The 20,819-nt window shown below is 45.1% G+C and overlaps 1 protein-coding gene across 2 annotated transcripts; it reads left to right on the top strand.

Annotated features, from left to right (window-relative positions):
- Positions 1-3,921: 3,921 nt before the first annotated feature.
- On the top strand, positions 3,922-20,205 carry LOC309526510 (uncharacterized protein). Of its 2 annotated transcripts, XR_014216754.1 has the most exons (3): positions 3,922-4,167; positions 6,143-7,229; positions 20,161-20,205. XR_014216754.1 is itself a non-coding variant. In XM_082212702.1 (2 exons), the coding sequence occupies exons 1-2, from the start codon at positions 3,950-3,952 to the stop codon at positions 7,125-7,127; spliced, it is 1,203 nt and encodes a 400-aa protein (XP_082068828.1). In that variant the 5' UTR covers positions 3,922-3,949; the 3' UTR covers positions 7,128-7,431. The 2 variants fall into 2 exon arrangements, 1 of the variants encoding a protein (XP_082068828.1); XM_082212702.1 differs by lacking the exon at positions 20,161-20,205 and having other exon boundaries at positions 6,143-7,431.
- Positions 20,206-20,819: the final 614 nt, after the last annotated feature.

The raw sequence follows: 20,819 nt of genomic DNA, 5'->3' as shown, positions 1-20,819 counted from the left end.
CGTTTTGTTTATTTCTATGCTTTTTTAGATGTGGCTTCATAGCCGAGTGGGGGATTTGAACCCAGGTGCCTCCCAGGTCCTAGTTTGGCAGTCTAACCACTAAGCCGCACTGCCTCTCCACCTTCCTGCTTGAAGCAGCCCTTAATTGGGAATCTATATTCCTGCTTAAACCAGCTTTCTTTTTAGGACTGTGAACTTGGCTTTGCAACACTGGTAGCCACACCGTACATTTAAGGCGCCCCCACCAAGAATCCTGGGAACTGTAGTTTGTTAAAGGTGCTGGGAACTGCAGCTTTCTCAGGGTTCTGGAAACCATATTGAGCTCTTTGGAATTCTCAGATATTTTTTTTGGGGGGGGGCTGTTACTAGATGCTGCGGAAATGAATTCTTCTTGTGGTTTTCCGTGTACGAGATCCATCCCAGTATATAAGCACTACGGTTTGGGAGGAGGCCAGTTGTTTGGAAAGCACAAGGTCGACAGAAAAAGACACCCCCAGACTTTTGTGGACTCTGGTAGATGAGGACAGCGGGAGACTGTGATTTCGGGAGAATGTATCTTATTCTAAGGAAAGCTGAATTCCAAAGAAACAGAAAATTTGTTTGACTTTCTAGGAAATGGCACTGCTGTTCAGATTGCGAGTTACCCAACCTCACAATTGCTTAAGATCATGCAAACAGACCGATAGCCCATTCTAGTCCAATGCACTGATGTCCACAAAAGGCGGACGGATGATTCAAGGAAGCTTCCAGGCAGGGCATGAAGGCACTTAGCTCTTCCCCCCTCCCAGAACTGATAGTCCAGGACAAACCTTTGTTTTGATCCTGCAAATGCATCTCTTGCTCATCTTTTGGGTTAACTGTGCAAATCGTTCCTGGCATCCTGAAAACTCAAAGAGTTACAAAGGCACTTCTCCAATTGTGCACTCTGTGGAGAATTCTGCTGCAGAAACCACCTTCATGCCTAGAGTTGCCTAGAGTGACGAGCAGAGAAGATGTTGGGATCTTCCAAATAACTGCTTCAAAGGAGCATCTGAGGCCACTATAACTGTTTTTGTTCTTCGGGAAATGATATAATTACAAAGCCAGGATTCCCAAGAACTAAAAGGGTGGAGATCTTGGAGGCTGATGGAGAACTTGGTGCTGCTTCCTTAGGTTCCAATATTCCCAGAAACTGCAGAGAAGGAGGAGCCAGGAGATTTGGAATATTACCCAAAGAAAAATACAGCAGATGAAGGGCCTGTGGCGGGGGGGGGGGACCTGGCACCCTACTGCTGTTGCCTATTTGCACAATTCATGTAGCAGTATAGAGCATGTGCAGCAAAACCTCACTGCCTTTCGGAATACTCCTTTTGCTGCTTCCCGTTCAATACCACCAGCCTAATCCCACACAAGTTTTGAATCATGCCCCACAGCCGGGCGATGTTCCTCCCGCCTCAAGGGGAGCCTCTTTTGCAGGCCAATTGGTGGACTGGCCCATGTAGCATTTTCCAAAAATTGGTCTGGTTCCGTATAAGACAGCTTTCTCTGTTCTTATCATAGGAAATACGCCACTATTTATATTAATAGGAGCGCAGGATGTTCTGCATTTATATGCTAAGGGGGGGGGATCTCATTTTACTTCCTATATGTAGGGTTTGGTGTCAGCGTTGTTTGTGCAGGTTCTTTGCCGTTCACTTGTGTTCCTTTGGTGGTGAGAGAGGTTGGGGTTGGCCTAGGGTGTGGTTATTCATTTGTAGTCGGCTGTGGTGGTCTTTGTTTTCATGTGTGAGTGGGGTGGGTGGGTGTTTTGGATCAGCAACCAATCTACTTATTCCAAGACCTCCCTTAAAGCAGTAGTGGATCACCATAAAGATGGCGCCACCACCGAGAAGGCCTCTGCCTGGTTCCCTGTAACTTGGCTTCTCGCAGGCGTCTCCTTCATTTTTCCTTCTAGCGCCTGCTGAAAACCTTTGAGTTCACCCCCCAGAGGCACACTCCATTGCCTCTCGAAAGAGATGCCCACAACTTCCCAGGGAACTCTGGGAATGGTAGTTCTCGGAGACATATTTGTTCTGAAATCCACTGGGCAGGCATGTGTTGGTGTTATTTTAAGAACCCAAATCATAATCTTTGTTTCTTTTGATATTTGCCATCCTATAGATTCTTGCCTTGCGCAATTAATTTATCCTTCCATCTATTTTCCTTATATAAAAATAAATTATCTCCTTAATCTCGTAAATTCCAATTATGGGTTGGTTAGTTAGTTAGTTCTTTATGAAAATCTTGAAGCTGGGGGGGGGGGTGCAGGAGGAAGTTGGGTGGGGAAAGAGATGTAAAGGTAAAGGTAAAGGTACCCCTGCCCCTACGGGCCAGTCTTGACAGACTCTAGGGTTGTGCGCTCATCTCACTCTATAGGCCAGGAGCCAGCGCTGTCCTCAGACACTTCCGGGTCACGTGGCCAGCGTGACGAAGCTGCTCCGGCGAACCGGCACCAGAGCAGCACATGGAACGCCGTTTACCTTCCCGCTAGAAAGCGGTACCTATTTATCTACTTGCACTTAATTGTGCTTTCGAACTGCTAGGTGGGCAGGAGCTGGGACCGAACGACGGGAGCTCACCCCGCCGCGGGGATTCGAACCGCCGACCATGCGATCAGCAAGTCCTAGGTGCTGAGGTTTTACCCACAGTGCCACCCGCGTCCCGTTGGGGAAAGAGATGAGGCTCCTTTAAATGGAGAGAGAGAGAGAGAGAAGCAGAACTGTCTCCAAAGAACCAAAAATGTCACATTTTGTCATGGGCATTTTTCTTTTTGCACAACAAGGGATAGAAAGGAAACTTTGGGCAATCTCAGAGCCAGAGAATATGGGGCATCTGTGGCCCTTCAGGCTGTTATAGACTGCAATGGGGGGCAGTGTGGTTTAGTGGTTAGAGCACTGGACTGGGACTGGAGGTTTCAAATCATGCCCCACAGCCAGGCCATGTTCCTCTGGCCTCATGAGGAGCCTCTTTTTGTGGGGACCTTCTATTTATCTAGGCTATATTGCTGCAGGTTTCCAGCTGCTGAGTGCAGCATTTGTTGGGATGGAGATATGTTGCATCAGGACCACCACAACAGATACATCTCAAATAGAAACTGTAGTGGTGATTACCCCAGGAAGTGCGGTGAATAGTGAGAGTCTAACAACTTGTTCAAAGTGTGGTTCTCTGCTGGACCTGGTAATTCAAGAGAAATCCTCCGCAGTGGAGATGGAGGAAACCCATGCGGAAGATCTTGTCAAATCCTGCGCAGTTGAGATGAAGGAAGGCTGTGCAAGTGATCTTGTCATTCCAGAGGAATCCTGCACAGTTGAAGGAAGGCTGTGCAAGTGATCTTGTCATTCCAGAGGAATCCACACAGAGGAATCTGCGTGGATCAGGACTTCAGGGATTTTAGGACTTCAGGTGGGCTTTGATGTCCTTCAGGTGAGGAGGCCTCTTTTTATGATTTTTTTTAGTATTTATTTATGAAAATCTTGAAGCTGGGGGGGGTGCAGGAGGAAGTTGGGTGGGCAAAGAGATGAGGCTCCTTTAAATGGAGAGAGAGAGAGAGAGAGAGAGAGAGAAGCAGAACTGTCTCCAAAGAACCAAAAATGTCACATTTTGTCATGGGCATTTTTCTTTTTGCACAACAAGGGATAGAAAGGAAACTTTGGGCAATCTCAGAGCCAGAGAATATGGGGCATCTGTGGCCCTCCAGGCTGTTATAGACTGCAATGGGGGGCAGTGTGGTTTAGTGGTTAGAGCACTGGACTGGGACTGGAGGTTTCGAATCATGCCCCACAGCCAGGCCATGTTCCTCTGGCCTCATGAGGAGCCTCTTTTGTGGGGCTAGCGAATCTGGGCCTAGGCCACATGGAAAGGGTCTTAGGAGCACGGGATGTTCTGCATTTATATCCTGGGGGGGGGCAAATCTCATGAGCGATATGTTCAAATGTGTTTTTACGCTTGGGGGGCTGCTGCGACGCTTGTTCCTGAACCTTTTCTTCCTCCCAAATGCCCTGAAGATCCATTGCACACCTTGACTTGCATGAAACCTCCTCTCTCTTATTTGCTCAGTGAACCAGACCGGGAGAAGGAGGAATGGAGGAAAACAGAAATCCGGCATGAGAACGGAGGTCCCTGTCAAGAGAATGGCCAAGATCTCCTCAGGTGAGGATGAAAGGGGGGCAGGGAAAAGCAAAGAGCCCCTGAAAACATCCCCACACTCGGGAAGAACTTGTCGGCCAAACCCCTGCACGGAAGTGTATCTGCAGGAAGACGGTCAGCACTTTTCTATTGGATGGGTGTCACTGAGTAGAGTTTTCAATGGAGATGGTGTATCCTGACTAAGTGGGGGAAACAGAACGGGAGAGCATTTGGGTGTGGAGGATGTCATGCAGATACAGAACTGGACTTGCGTATTTGACGGGGTGAGCTCCCGTTGCTCGGTCCCTGCTCCTGCCAATCTAGCAGTTCCAAACCACGTCAAAGTGCAAGTAGATAAAAAGGTACCGCTCCGGCGGGAAGGTAAACGGCGTTTCTGTGCGCTGCTCTGGTTTCGCCAGAAGCGGCTTAGTCTTGCTGGCCACATGACCCGGAAAAATCGTCTGCGGACCAACGTCAGCTCCCTCGGCCAGTAAAGCCAATGAGTGGCGCAACCCCAGAGCCGTGACTGGACTTAACTGTCAGGGGTCCTTTACCTTTACCTTTTTAAAAGCACTGCACACTGCCATGCGATGTGAAAGTGCTTCATCTTATCAATGGTCACAACTCCTGAAATGAATGGATGGCTCCAATGCTCCATTTGCTGCCTTCCTTCAAACATTAACATTTGTGTATGTTCTAAGATGTTTCAAATAGTCAAAAAGATGACAACTTTTAATTCCTCTGAATTTGATATCTACTTTAGATTTTTAAAGGCTTGCTCCCAAAGTTATTTCAGGTGAAATAGATGGATTTAGGCCCATTGCTTGGCTGAATGTTAATCACACACACACACTTCAGTGGAAACTGCATGCAGCTGAGCAGCTCACATTTGGAGCATCAACACAGAAAGGAACAGGAAGGAAGCAACACAAATATTTTGACTGAAGTGTCTTAGGAAAGCGATTTTAAATCATGGGCACCTAGGTTCTGAAAATGGTGTTGCCCGTATTGGTGTGAGTGATGGGGTCCCATGGCACAAATTTCATGTAATCCCAGTGCAAAGGAAAAGAGCTAAGATCTTCTCCCTTACTATGATGTCCGAACAAGATGGGATGGGAAAGAAGAATGATAGGTTTGTAAGGAGTCTTCAATAATTTTGCCAAGGAAATTCTTATGTCTCATGCTGTTAGCCTTTCTTGTACATGGAGATCCTTTATGAAATGCATTCAGGCCCATCAAACAAATCTGTACTGAGATACACATACTGTATCACCATTTTTACTGCTGGAACTGCTCTGAATCTGACTTCAGGAAGAACGTGTTTTAACTGCGCAGTGTCCTGGAATAAACACTCTGCATTGGGAAAGAAGGGAACTGAGTTCCCTCCCATTTTCCACTTTCCTGATGTTCCAAATGACCAGTACCTTGGAGTTATGATTTGTGTTGCTGTCGGGATTTCAACTGTAACTGTAACTGACCTAAGAATTCTGCAGAGCAGTTGCTGCTGTGGCTGGCTGGCTGCTCAGGCGAACGTCAGCTCAGTGGCCAACAGCTCAGTCTTCTTGAGGCTCAGGAGCACCTAGCAAATACCTGCTCTGTTCCTGGCACGCTAGACTGTAGCTGAGGAAGGCATTTCACGTAGGTTTATGGATTAAACATTCCTCACTATGCCATCAGGTGTGTTTATGCTCGGTGGAAAAGGATAGCTGCAGTAGCAGATAGCAGGACAGCTAAACATGAGCAGCTCCCATCCACAACAGGTTGCTGAGGTTCTGGCCATTTGCACAGCAACAGTGCAAGAGTATATTAAATCAGTAGCAGTTTGCTGGAAGAAAGTATGTGTGGATCAGATGTCTATACCTAACTGGGGGGTGGGGGGGAGAGGAGGGGAACTCTTTCTTTTGCTGCTTCTTTCTGTGCATGGAAAGATGTCCTTCAATGACTAGACATGCTTGTTATTCCCTCTCTCACTGCATGTTGTCTTCTCTTTTGTTTCCAGGATGTCTTCCAAGGTCTCCCCTGCTCCCCTCATCTCCAAACCACCCCTGCGGGTGAAAGAAGGCTCCCTGGTAGTCAGGTGGCTGAGATTGGTGTCCTGCCTCCACTTGTGTGCGTTCCTGGTGGATATTATGGCCTGGATGATGTGCATTGCCTCAATAGCCATTGTCAACTGGCGAGTGTGGCGGGTGGAAAACATAAAGGGAATGGGCTCTGGAAACATCTGGATTGGGATCTGGCAGGTCTGTTTTTTGAAAGACCCTTCTAACGACGGAAACTATTATTACCATTGTGAAGAGCTCCATGAACAACACCCAAACCTCCCAAGGGAAATTTTTATTGCTCAGGACTTAATGGCCTTAGCTGCCATTATGAATTCAGCGGCCCTTGGATTACAGGCATTTGCCCTCTGCAATGTGTTCGAGACCAGAAACCATAAGGATTTTCTCTTAACCTTTTTTGGACTTGGAGGTCTGCTGAACTTACCAGCAGGGATACTCATCCTGATTTCCGTGATATGGAACATGTCTGCTGTCTTACAAAATGGGGAAATTGACTTCCCTGAAGCTTTTGAATTGCCTCAAATTCCCAGCGAGCAGCATATTGGACCTTCTATTTATCTAGGCTATATTGCTGCAGGTTTCCAGCTGCTGAGTGCAGCATTTGTTGGGATGGAGAGATGTTGCATCAGGACCACCGCAACAGATACATCTCAAATAGAAACTGTAGTGGTGATTACCCCAGGAAGTGCGGTGAATAACGAGAGTCTTACTACGTGTTCAAAGTGTGGTTCTCTGCTGGACCTGGTAATTCAAGAGAAATCCTCCACGGTGGAGATGGAGGAAAGCTGTGCAAAAGATCTTGTAGTTCCAGAGGAATCCTGCACAGTAGAGATGGAGGAAAGCTGTACGCCCCAAAGCTCACCTGAAGGACATCAAAGTCCACCTGAAGTCCCAAAACATACTATTATACATGTTATCCCTTAAACAGGGAGTCGTAAACTATCAGATCCAGATCAACGCAGATCGCTCCATACACGCATGGATCTGCGTGGATCAGGATATGATAGTTTTGTTTTGGGACTTCAGGTGGGCTTTGATATCCTTCAGGTGAGGAGGCCCTTTTTATGACTAGTAGTTAGTTAGTTAGTTATTAAAGATTTTGTTGATTTACAAAAGTGTGCAATGTCTCTCTTTCATGTCCCCCCCCCATGTAACATTTTTATAAATCATTTTCATTTGTTGAGACATTAGGAAGAAAAGGGGAAATAGGTGGAGGGGGGAACGATGGGTGGGGGTGGGGTCCGGTAGCGATTTTTCTATTTTACTTACTATACCTAGGGTTTGGTATCAGCATTGTTTGTGCAGGTTCTTTGCTGTTTGCTTGTAATTAATAAACCAATTAATAAACCAATATTAATTAAGATATTGACTCTGTTCGCATGATCTTGGCCGGTCTTAATGCACGCTCTCGTCCCGTTTTTCAGAACCTCCTCCAGAGCAGACCCACTAAAGCCTAACCGGTGGGTCTACTCCTGTGTATGTTTCAGTTCTTGATAATTGTGCACTTGGGTCTGGGTTAAAGGCGGATCTACACGGATCCTCATGGATCCTCCACTTTTTAAAAAATAACTCCATCAAATGCAGTGTCAAATCACACCTGGAAGGCACACCTACAGACTGGACTATCAAAAACGTGGCTGCAGCACCACAAAAACTTGGATCTGAGGCATGGATCCTCATGAATTCATATGATTTTTATAGTGAAACAAAATAAAAACACCATGATACTGTAGACCACTTTTTAGTCTGTAAGCAAAACCAAAGAAATCACGCATCCACTGTTTCGTGCTGCTGAAATGGAGCAAAAACATGGTTAAAAAACACAGATCCTGATGGATCCTCATGATTTTTGCATTAGATCAGGCCAAAGTCACCATCAGCTCAAATATCATGGCCATGGGCACAGTATCCACCACAAAAATCACGAATCCACGGCTTCCTGGTGACACCGTAGCCCAAAAACGTGGTTTTGAAGCACGGATCCTCATGGATCCTCACGCTTTTTGCATTGGGCCAATCCAAACTCACCGTCAAATCACACATGTCTAGGGGCACAGCCTGCACCACAAAAAACTCGGATCCACGGCTTCCTGGTCATACCCTGGCCCAAAAATGTGGTTTTGAAGCACGGATCCTCCTGGATCCTCACACTTTTTGCATTGAGCCACCCCAAACTCACCGTCAAATCACACATCATGTCCACAAAAAACTCAGATCCACGGCTTCCTGGTCAGCCCCAAACACTCAGTCTCATAACAAAAAATACTCAACGGAGTTAGGGCTGAGGGTAGGGGAAGTACAATCATGAACAGATCTTGCTCATCACCAACCTTCCCTCCGCAAATCAGTATCACTATGAGGCTGAACTGAACAGCTTGCTCCAGAGTTTTAAGAGATACGTTTCTGTGGTGTAGTGGTTAAGAGCGGTGGACTCTAATCTGGTGAGCTGGGTTCGCTTCTCCGCTCCTCCACATGCAGCTGCTGGGTGACCTTGGGCCAGTCACACTTCTCTCTGAACTCTCTCAGCCCCACCTACTGCACAAGGTGTCTGTTGTGGGGGTGGAAGAGAAAGGAGATTTTTAGCCACTTTGAGACTCCTTCAAGTAGAGAAAAGCAGGATATAAAAACCAACTCCATGAATAAGAATTCTATGGAAAAGGACCATCCCTGCCATGATGATGAAAACTTCATCATCTTCATCCTGGGGAAAAATGACTATTGGGGTTCCACAAGGTTCTGCCCTGGGCCTGGTGCTATTCAATATTTTTATAAATGATTTGGATGATGGAATAGAGGGCATGCTAATCAAATTTGTAAATGACTGCAAACTGGGAGGGGTTGCTAATACACCAGAGGGCGGGTCAGAATTCAAAAATGACCTGAATAGCCTAGAGAGCTGGGCCAAAACCAACAATATGGAGTTCAGTAGGGAGAAATGTAAGGTACTACACCTGGATAGAAAAAATGAAATGCACGGGTGGGGGACACTTGGCTTGACAACAGTACCTGTGAAAGGGATCTGGGAGTCTTAGCCGACCACAAGCTGAACATGAGTCAACAGTGTGATGTGGCAGCTAAGAACGCCAATGCAATTCTGGGCTGCATCAGTAGGAGTATAGTGTCTAGATCAAGCGAAGGAATGCCACCACACTATTCTGGTTGGTCAGACCACACCTGAAATACTGTGTCCAGTTCTGGGCACCACAGTTGAAGAAGGATATTGTCAAGCTGGAGCATGTCCAGAGGAGGGTGACCAAAATGTAAAAGGTCTGGAATCCAAGCCCTATGAGGAGAGACTTAGGGAGCTGGATATGCTTAATCTAGAGAAGAGAAGATTAAGGAGTGACATGATAGCCATGTTTAAATATTTGAAGGGATGTCATGTTGAAGTGGGAGCAAGGTTGTTTTCTGCTGTTCTAGAGACTGGGATGCAGAATAATGTATTCAAACTATGGGAAAAGAGATTCCACCTAAACATTAAGAAGAACTTTCTGTCAGTAAGGGCTGTTGGACAGTGGAATATGCCACCTCAGAGAGTAGTGGAGTCTCCTTCTTTGGAGGTTTTTGAGTGGAGGCTGGCTGGCCATCTGTCAGGAGTGCTTTGCTTGTGTGTTCCAGCATGGCCTTTGCGGTCTCTTCCAGCTCTATGATTTTATGATTCTATGACACTAGCTAGCACGCTGCATTGTTCCATTAGATAGATATTGTTGCTATTTTTTAAACTAAAGGTTATGTATAGCTGCCATCTATTAGTCTTTGAGCCAGTGTGGTGTAGTGGTTAAGAGCGGTGGACTCGTAATCTGGTGAGCTGGGTTCGCTTCCCTGCTCCTCCACATGCAGCTCCTCACAGGGTGTCTGTTGTGGGGAAGGAAGGGAAAGGAGATTGTTAGCTGCTTTGAGTCTCCTCAAGGGGAGTGAAAGGCAGAATATCAAGTCCAAACTCTTCTTCCAAACTCTTTGTAATAGTGACATTTCCCATAAATATGCTGAGACACAACTGAATAATGTTATAGATTTCAATGGGATTCATGGAAGGGCCAAGTTTATTCAGCAGTTTAAATGAATGGGGCATGGAAGGGCTTAACTGGTTCTTAAGCAGGGCCAAAACCTGGGGGAAGGACTCTTCAGTCTCTGCAGAAAACAGCAGGCACAACACCCTTTTGTATGGAATGCAGAGCCAGTTCTTCTCATAAGCAAGCAAGGGGAGCCCCTGAGATGCTGGATGCAGCACTAGAGCTGGCGGCATGGTGTGAGTACCAAGGTTGGTTTTGCTCTCTGCATTTTTCCTGAAGTTGCTGAGCTGTGAAAATCATGCCCACTGCCCCCTAGAAGGCTGAAAACCATTTTGGGATTCAGGAAGGGTCACCTCGGATAATGTTAAGAGACGGTTTGTTAAGATCCTTGCAAGCATTTTGCCGGCCACAGCTAATAGAGAGATGCCGCGATAGTTTCCACAACCAGTTCTGTCACCTTGTGAAGTTGTTGTGTAAGTTCAATTCCCCCCGCTTGGAAGATTTCAGCAGGTATCCCATCAGGTCCACTGGTTTTGTTGTTTTTCACTTGGTTAATAGCTGTACACAACTCTCCCAGATTTGGAGATACAGCCAGCTCATCTCTAATTTGTTTTTGCGGGATTTGTGAGAGGACCTCAGCAGCTATGGGGGAGTTGTGGTTAAGGAGATGCTGGTAGTGTCCTTTCCAGCACAGTGCAATAGCTTATTTATCTTTTAGAAGTGTGGTACCATCTGCTGAGCGCAGGGGGCATATGCCATGATTTATTGGTCCATAGATGGTCTGTGTGGCTTTAAAGAAACTCTGTGCATCATGAGTGTCCGATAAGTGCTGGATCGCTTGAGCTTTTTTTTATCCGCCAGGTGTTTTTTAGTTCTCTGGTTCTTAGCAAGCAGTGAATTGCCAGGACTTGGAAGCCCCCTGGTGATGAAATCACTCTTTCCACCCACCCACCCCCCTTTCAAAAATGTGCATGGAATGAATGAGCTGGCATTCAAATCTATTCTTTTAAAAGCATATTTTCTATTATTATTGGGTCCATTCTGACAAATATTGGGTCCATTCTCCCACTTTTGACCCTTCATGATTCCCTCATTTCTTGGGGTTGGACTAGATGACCCCTGGGATCCCTTCCAACTCTTCCATTCTCTCACCTACAATTCTGACACCCACTTCAGGTTGTACCAATCATACCAGCAGATAAACCGCATTTTCTCCAGTTGATGGTCTTTTTTTAGGGGGTAGAAAGGAGCGTGGGTTTGTTTTGGAGGTTTTTGTTAGGAAACCTGACATCCAGTGGATGGGGAACACATGACAGCTGACGTTACACTCCCAACATCCACTTAAAAGCCATATGGTACCTTGAAACGCTTCCCCCAAAGGGATTCTGGGAGCTGTAGTGCTGAGAGCCATATGGAGACCCCCTATTCCCCTCCCAGAACTCCCATTCCCAGAGTTCCCTGGGAAGTTGTAGGCATCTCTTTCGAGAGGCAATGGAGTGTGCCTCTGGGGGGTGAAATCAAAACTTTTCAGCAGGCGGTGGAAGGAAAAACGAAGGAGACGCCTGCGAGAAGCCAAGCTACAGGAAACCAGGCAGAGGCCTTGACGGTGGTGGCACCTTCTTCATGGTGATCCACTACTGCTTTATTTATTTATTTTTATAATTTTTATTAGATTTTATACAATTGTAACACATACTGGAACAAACGTTGCACAACCCAAAAAAAAAAACAAACCAAAACAAAGATTACAAAAGGAAAAAAGGAAGAGATAAAGAATACATCTATAACAAACAACAACAGACAAATGAACCACACAAACGAGCTTAATTATTTAAAAATCCAATCTTCTAGACATATTACTTGACTTCCTCACTCCTCCCTTCTGAGTTTCTTTGTGTCTGAATGTAACAGTTTTCCAATCTCATTATTAAAGCACAATATTCCAGTTCTAATCAAATTTCTTCACTTTTCTTAGTGTTCTATATCCCATTTATTGAAATAAATCCTAATTTAATCCTAGGCCTGTTAGGTACTTTCAAGTAACTTCTAATTTTTAATATTACAATATTTATTCAAATGGTCCTTAAATTTCCTCAAATCTTCTTGATATTCCTCTTCTTTCTGGTCGCAGATTCTTTCAGTAAGGTCAGCTAGCTCCATGAAGTCCATAATCTTCATTTGCGATTCTTCCACAGTTGGTAGTTCTTGTGTTTTCCACTTCTTGGCTAGTAAGATTTGAGCAGCAGTTGTGGTATACAAAAATAATTTTACATCTTTCTTGGGCAATTCCAAACCTGTTATTCCTAGAAGAAAGGCTTCTGGTTTCTTTATTAATGTATATTTCATTATTTTTTTCAATTCATTCTAAATCTTTTCCCAGAAGTCTTTCACCTTGGGACGGGTCAACCACGTATGATAAAAAGTTCCTTCTTTTTCTTTGCATTTCCAACATAGATTATCACAGTTATGGTAAATCTTTGCTAATTTAACAGGGGTCAAGTACCATCTAGACATCATTTTCATTCTCTTTTCCTTTAACATCGTACATGCGGTAAACTTGATCCCTTTCTTCCATAACCTCTCCCAGTCCTCCATCATTATATTATGTCCCACATCTCTTGCCCAATCAATCATAACCGATTTAACTTGTTCATCCTTTGTATGCCACTCTAAAAATAAATTAGACATTTTAGACATATTCTTAACTTTAGTATCTAACAACTCCGTTTCCAATTTGGTTTTTTCTATTGCAAAACCATTTTTCTTGTCAAGCTTAAATAATTCATTAATTTGATAATATTGAAGCCAATTCACTTGATCTTTAATTTGATCAAACGGTTTTAACTTAATACCTTCCTGATCCTCAATCAGTAAGTCTGAGCATCTCAACCATTTATTTTCCATATTTTACTTTTTGGGGGCCTGCGCTTCCATTGGCAAAACCCATTTAGGGATCCACTACTGCTTTAAGGGAGGTCTTGGAATAAGTAGATCTGTTGCTGTTCTCCTGCGCTCCCTGCCTCCCGCCCTGGTCCGTGTGCCCTTCTCCCAAGCTCCGCACACTATTTCATATTTGGTTCTGCATTGCAATAGTGCAACGATGAGAGCATGTTGGCAGGGGGAACTAGTCTGACAGGGGTGGGGCCAAAGGACCTACCTATGTGCTCTTTCCATCTGTCGATCCTGGCTAGCTGACAAATCCAGAAGGCTTTGAAGTAAGTTGGTTCCAAACGACACTGCACTGTGTCCCTTCCCAACACCCCCCAAACGCAAATTCTTAGGACATGGACCTGCGGGGGGGGGGGGACCTGTACCCCGAGGAGCTGGGCTGTTGAGTAGTCTCTCAACCCGGAATCTTCTTTAACAGTGTGGAACCTCTAATGGAGCAATGTCCCCCCCCCCAAATATTGTTTCTTAGACTGTCCCTGTGGCTGACTTTTTGTTTTTTTAACAAAAGCACATTTCACATCAAATTTAGCTGCAGATTAAGCTGGGGGAAGGGAGGGGCCACGCATTCTCTCCTAAACCTCTCTTGTCCATCACCACCCTTTTCTGGGCACAAGTATTTTAGATAGCCCACCCCTGTTTCCTTCCTATGCAGAGTTTAGGCCCAATAAGCTGCTATTACTGTTATTATTGTGAGCTTTGCAATGGTCATGGGGGATAATTTGCAGGAAATGTGTGGCTTACCGTGTTTCTTTATAAAAAAAGATCTATTTGCAAAAGGTTTATATAGAAAATCAATCAATCGATTAGTAATAGGTCCTCAAAACACCTGGAGAGGTACTGCTGCTAGAAGTTATTCCCCCTCTCCGCCCGTCCCACTTCTAATGCAAATCCCCTTCCTCAATCAAGATGGGATTTCAGCTAAAATAGATTTGGACAACTTTGGGGTTTCAACAGGAAATTCAAGGCAGCCCCGTGCAGCTTTCTCAGGGTTCTGGTAACCATATTGAACTCTTTGGAATTTTCAGGATTTTTTTTGGGGGGGGGGGCTGTTAACAGATGCTGCGGAAATGAATTCTTCTTGTGGTTTCCGTGTACGAGATCCATCCCAGTATATAAGCACTACGGTTTGGAAGGAGGCCAGTTGTTTGGAAAGCACAAGGTCGGCCGAAAAAGACACCCAGACTTTTGTGGACTGTGGCAGATGAGGACAGTGGGAGACTGCGATTTGGGGAGAATGTATCTTATTCTAAGTAAAGCTTAATTCCACAGAAACAGAAAAGATGTTTGACTTTCCAGGATATGGCACTGCTGTTCAGATAGCAAGTTACCCAACCTCACAATTACTTAAGATCATGCAAACAGACCAATAGCCCATTCCAGTCCAATGCACTGATGTCCACAAAAACCGGACGGATGATTCAAGGAAGCTTCCAGGCAGGGCATGAAGGCACTTAGCTCTTCCCCCCTCCCAGAACTGATATTCCAGGACAAACCTTTTTTTATATATCAGAACTCTAAAGCGCTATAAGATTTAAAAGAGAGGAAAACCCAGCTGGATGGGCGGAGTCTAACTAAATTATCAATATTATTATTGTTTTATTTTGTGTGTGTGTTTTTATCTTGTATAAAAGATAAAAACATAAAAAACTCAAAGGCATCTTCAAATGTTAAATAAATCCAAGCAGTGAATTGCCAGGACTTGGAAGCCCCCTGGTGATGAATTCACTCTTTCCACCCACCCACCCACCCCCCTTTCAAAAATGTGCATGGAATGAATGAGCTGGCATTCAAATCTATTCTTTTAAAAGCATATTTTCTATTATTGTTGGGTCCATTCTGACAAATATTGGGTCCATTATCTCACTTCTGACCCTTCTTGATTCCCTCATTCCTGGGGGTTGGACTAGATGACCCCTGGGGTCCCTTCCAACTCTTAGAATCATAGAATCATAGAATCATAGAGTTGGAAGAGACCACAAGGGCCATCGAGTCCAACCCCCTGCCAAGCAGGAAACACCATCAGAGCACTCCTGACATATGGTTGTCAAGCCTCTGCTTAAAGACCTCCAAAGTAGGAGACTCCACCACACTCCTTGGCAGCAAATTCCACTGTCGAACAGCTCTTACTGTCAGGAAGTTCTTCCTAATGTTTAGGTGGAATCTTCTTTCTTGTAGTTTGGATCCATTGCTCCGTGTCCGCTTGTCTGGAGCAGCAGAAAACAACCTTTCTCCCTCCTCTATGTGACATCCTTTTATATATTTGAACATGGCTATCATATCACCCCTTAACCTCCTCTTCTCCAGGCTAAACATGCCCAGCTCCCTTAGCCGTTCCTCATAAGGCATCGTTTCCAGGCCCTTGACCATTTTGGTTGCCCTCCTCTGGACACGTTCCAGTTTGTCAGTGTCCTTCTTGAATTGTGGTGCCCAGAACTGGACACAGTACTCCAGGTGAGGTCTGACCAGAGCAGAATACAGTGGCACTATTACTTCCCTTGATCTAGATGCTATACTCCTATTGATGCAGCCCAGAATTGCATTGGCTTTTTTAGCTGCCGCGTCACACTGTTGGCTCATGTCAAGTTTGTGGTCAACCAAGACTCCTAGATCCTTTTCACATGTACTGCTCTCAAGCCAGGTGTCACCCATCTTGTATTTGTGCCTCTCATTTTTTTTGCCCAAGTGCAATACTTTACATTTCTCCCTGTTAAAATTCATCTTGTTTGTTTTTGCCCAGTTCTCTAATCTGTCAAGGTCGTTCTACAATTCTCTCGCCTACAATTCCGACACCCGCTTCAGGTTGTACCAATCATACCAGCAGAAAAACCACATTTTCTCCAGTTGATGGTCTTTTTTTAGGGGGTAGAAAGGAGCGTGGGTTTGTTTTGAAGGTTTTTGTTAGGAAATCCTGACATCCAGTGGATGGGGAAGGCATGACAGCTGACGTTACACTCCCAACATCCACTTAAAAGCCATATGGTACCTTGAAACGCTTCCCCCAAAGGGATTCTGGGAGCTGTAGTGCTGAGAGCCGTATGGAGACCCCCTATTACCCTCCCAGAACTCCCATTCCCAGAGTTCCCTGGGAAGTTGTGGGCATCTCTTTCGAGAGGCAATGGAGTGTGCCTCTGGGGGGTGAAATCAAAGGTTTTCAGCAGGCGCTAGAAGGAAAAATGAAGGAGACGCCTGCGAGAAGCCAAGTTACAGGGAACCAGGCAGAGGCCTTCTCGGTGGTGGCGCCTTCTTCATGGTGATCCACTACTGCTTTAAGGGAGGTCTTGGAATAAGTAGATTTGTTGCTGATTCAAAACACCCACCCACCCCACTCACACATGAAAACAAAGACCACCACAGCCGACTACAAATGAATAACCACACCCTAGGCCAACCCCAACCTCTCTCACTACCAAAGGAACACAAGCAGACAGCAAAGAACCTGCACAAACAACACTGACACCAAACCCTACATATAGGAAGTAAAATCGAAAAATCGCCACTGCTGCGCTGCTAGAAACTATTCCCCCTCCCCGCCCGTCCCACTTCTAATGCAAACCCCCTTCCTCAATCAAGATGGGATTTCAGCTCAGAGAGTTGGACAACTTGGGGGTTTCAGCAGGAAATCCAAGGCAGCCCCCTGCCTGAATGAGACTGGATTCCCCTGCTAAAACGAAGAAGGGGGACTGTTTAGGAGATAGATCCAGACAAACCCGCTTCTGAATCAGGAAGGGGTTTGCTTGGAATCCCGCCCAACTGAGCAGAATTTAAGCCCTGCTCATCGGCTGACGTTGAAAACCAGACATCGCCCGGCCCTGGGCAGGATGGCACACCGAGCCTCCTCACTTCTGTTCAAAGGAGGCTGAAAAGCGGGGGTCATGTTTGTATCATTTCGTCGTCTTGTTTATTTCTATGCTCTTTTAGATGTGGCTTCATAGCTGAGAGGGGGATTTGAACCCCGGTGCCTCTCAGGTCCTAATCTGGCAGTCTAACTGTTGGACCTGCTCCATGTCTGCTATTGGGTCCCCGGAGCGCAGATTCATACAGCGTGGCAATCAACCTTGCAGGATTCAAAAGGATTTATTTGAAATGCATATGCAGGACAAAGGCACAGCGCCATAAGCTCGCAATCTGCACACCCCAGTCAGGATGCGCCCACTTTTTATAGACTATACCAAAAAACAACAACAAAAAAACAGAGCGTGAGACTTTACATTCTTATCCAATCAGGCTCTAACATTCCATGTTTCTCCTTTTGAAGCTTAACACTTCCCAATTTACTCATTCTTTGTTTGTCTGCCTGCTTATGGCCTTGCCCGTCTTGTAAGAGTGGCTTTGATAACAGCATGCTGGAATTTCTATTTCTGAGGCCCTTCAATTGGAGTCTATAACAGCCTGGAGGGCCACAGATGCCCCATATTCTCTGGCTCTGAGATTGCCCAAAGTTTCCTTTCTCTCCCTTGTTGTGCAAAAAGAAAAATGCCCATGACAAAATGTGACATTTTTGGCTCTTTAGAGACAGTTCTGGTCCCCCCCCCCTTTTCATTTAAAGGAGTCTCATCCCTTTTCCCACCCAACTTCCTCCTGCACACACACACCCAGCTTCAAGATTTCCATGAAGAACCAACCAACCAACCAACCAACCCATAATTGGAATTTACGAGATTAAGTGGAGGGGTGAAGGTCAGGATGACCAATGGAGAGCCAGGTTAAGAATCTCTGAAGCCATATTATAGAGCCATCTAAAAGCTAAAAGCATAAAGTCATTTTAGAAAGCTAAAGACTATTTCTCTTTCTCATGTTTGTCACTTTGCCACCTTTTGCAGAGGCAGCAAGCATGCAAGCTTGTGGGTGCAGCTAGCTTGCCCCTGCAGGAAGTTTGCCAGTTGAGGTTAAGCCATTTCTGAGAAACGACCCCTGACAAAGGCAAGTAGCAGGATGTTTGCTGACCGCCAGGCTCCAGGTGCTAAACCACACGACTCACTTCGGCACATTTCTTGGAAGTAGGGGGTTCAGGGGCACTTCCTGGAACTAGTACAGAGGTTAAGTAGATTATAAGCCAGTAACGCCACCTAGTGGAATAGGCAACTTGGAACCGAAAGGACACACCAATTTATTCATTGGTTGAGCTTTAATGAATATGCATCAATGACCATAGGAAATTGTCAATCATTGGCTAAAGGGATGCCAAGGGGCTGAACTATGCTTTGCAAGAAGGTATATGAGTTAGCTACCCCCAAGGAGGGGTGGGCATTCTTCATTTTCCTGAATGCACCCTATTTGCTTTTTGTCTGACAAAAATCCAAATAAAAAAAACTTTTTCTTTAAGAAACTTTGCTGCCTGATTTTTTTCATTCCTGGTCTGTATTTCTGAAGTCCCTTTCATAAGGAGATAATTTATTTTTATATAATGAAAAGAGATGGGAGGATAATTGCGCAAGGCAAGAATATATATAGGATGGCAAAAATCAAAAGAAACAAACATTATGATTTGAGTTCTTAAAATAACAACAACACATGCCTCCTCAGTGGATTTCAGAACAAATATGTCTCTCTCTTTTTAAATTACCCAAACGCTATAATGCAAGGAGTTGTAATGATAGGCTTCGGCCTATCCTGCCTAGCTTGACTCTCCTCAGCTTTGATGCAATACGTGTTTTTTTCTGAGGGCTAATATTACCAGACTTTTCTCCTCCAGCTCTACAATTAAAACTTTTGTGGCCAAATTTTCCACATCCCCAGCAATCTTTGGGATTTGTATAATTTGTTTTCCACCCTTTCTCCTCGGTGAGACTGGTGTTGGCTTGGGCCTTGTCATTTTGCCCCTTTGACAATGGCCTCTTTCCCTTGTCTTTCTCCCTTTGCTTGTTGGAATTTATTTCTGTTAGTCCCCCACACTTTCCCGCCAAAACTTGGTTCATTGAACCTATGATCCCTTATTTCATTTATTTGGTCAGCTAAGTTAGCGGCTTCTTGAAGTGATTGAGGGTGTCTTTCCTTTATAAGATATTTTAATTGGTCGTTTATTGTTTCCTAAAATTGTTCCAGAGCAAACGCTTCTCTGATTTTTGGAAGAGAGGCTGCCCTCTCCTGTTTTTAAACTTCTACAGTTAATTCTTATGTATGCCACAAATTTACCCTATTCTTCTTCAAACTTTGTCCCTTTTTGGTCCCGGATTTTATACGTCATTTTAGCTAATTCTGTGAATTCAAAAAATTTAGCCTGCCATTCCCTAACCGTTGGGGTCTGCTGTGACTTCCACTTTTGAGCTACAAGGATCCTAGCTGCTACTGGAGCATATTGGAATAATTTATGATCCTCCTTTTTTACTTCCTCCCCTATTATCCCTATTAAAAAAGCCTCCAGTTTTTTCGGGAATGTATACTTAAAAAGTTTCTTCAGTTCATTATATATAAAGTCCCCCAAAAATTTTCATCTTTTCACACTCCCACCACATGTGGCCACCCCTGTGATTGCTTTCTTGGCTGCCACCACCCCGCTTCTCACAGGGACACACGGAGTCCAGACAGTTGTTAACATTAACAAATAATCAAGTTTATTCTTAAATGCAGGAACAAGCGTATGGTTTCAGTTTATTTTTCTCTTCTCAGTTTCTTAATTTTAGTTCCTGACAACTCCAAACTGATTATTCCAACTATCTATCTGACTCTCCCTAACAATCCCTCTCACTCTCTCACAATACAACTTGACCAACCCACTGCCTATTCCTCCCTTTTCCTTCTCCAACTCCCAAATCTCAACTGTCAAAACCTCCCACTCTAAGTTTTACTCCCCCCTTGCATTCTCACTGGCCAATCACATCACACCCATTTTAACCCTTTCCTTATGACCCATCCTAGGAGGCAAACGCCACAGCCATACACCCCAAAGCTCACCTGAAGGACATCAGAGCCCACCTGATGTCCCCAAACATACGATTAGACATGTGGTTCCTTTCTACCATAAAGATTAAACTGAGAGTTTTGTTTTGGGACTTCAGGTGGGCTTTGATGTCCTTCAGGTGACGAGGCCTCTTTTTTATAACACATTTACAAATCATTTTCATTTGTTGAGACATTAGGAAGAAAAGGGGAAAGAGGTGGAGGGGGGAAGGATGGGTGGGGTGGGGCCTGGTGGCGATTTTCATATTTTACTTCCTATATGTAGGGTTTGGTTTCAGCGTTGTTTGTGCAGGTTCTTTGCCGTTCACTTGTGTTCCTTTGGTGGTGAGAGAGGTTGGGGTTGGCCTAGGGTGTGGTTATTCATTTGTAGTCGGCTGTGGTGGTCTTTGTTTTCATGTGTGAGTGGGGTGGGTGGGTGTTTTGGATCAGCAACAAATCTACTTATTCCAAGACCTCCCTTAAAGCAGTAGTGGATCACCATGAAGAAGGCGCCACCACCGAGAAGGCCTCTGCCTGGTTCCGTGTAACTTGGCTTCTTGCAGGCGTCTCCTTCGTTTTTCCTTCTAGCGCCTGCTGAAAACCTTTGATTTCACCCCCCAGAGGCACACTCCATTGCCTCTCGAAAGAGATGCCCACAACTTCCCAGGGAACTCTGGGAATGGGAGTTCTGGGAGGGGCATAGGGGGTCTCCAAACGGCTCTCAGCACTACAGCTCCCAGAATCCTTTTGGGGGAAGCGTTTCAAGATACCATATGGC

This window comes from Podarcis vaucheri (genome assembly GCF_965113315.1).
Source record: "Podarcis vaucheri genome assembly, chromosome: 2".
NCBI classification, from domain to species: Eukaryota; Metazoa; Chordata; class Lepidosauria; order Squamata; family Lacertidae; genus Podarcis; species Podarcis vaucheri.
This window is presented reverse-complemented; position numbering and strand designations above follow the sequence as displayed.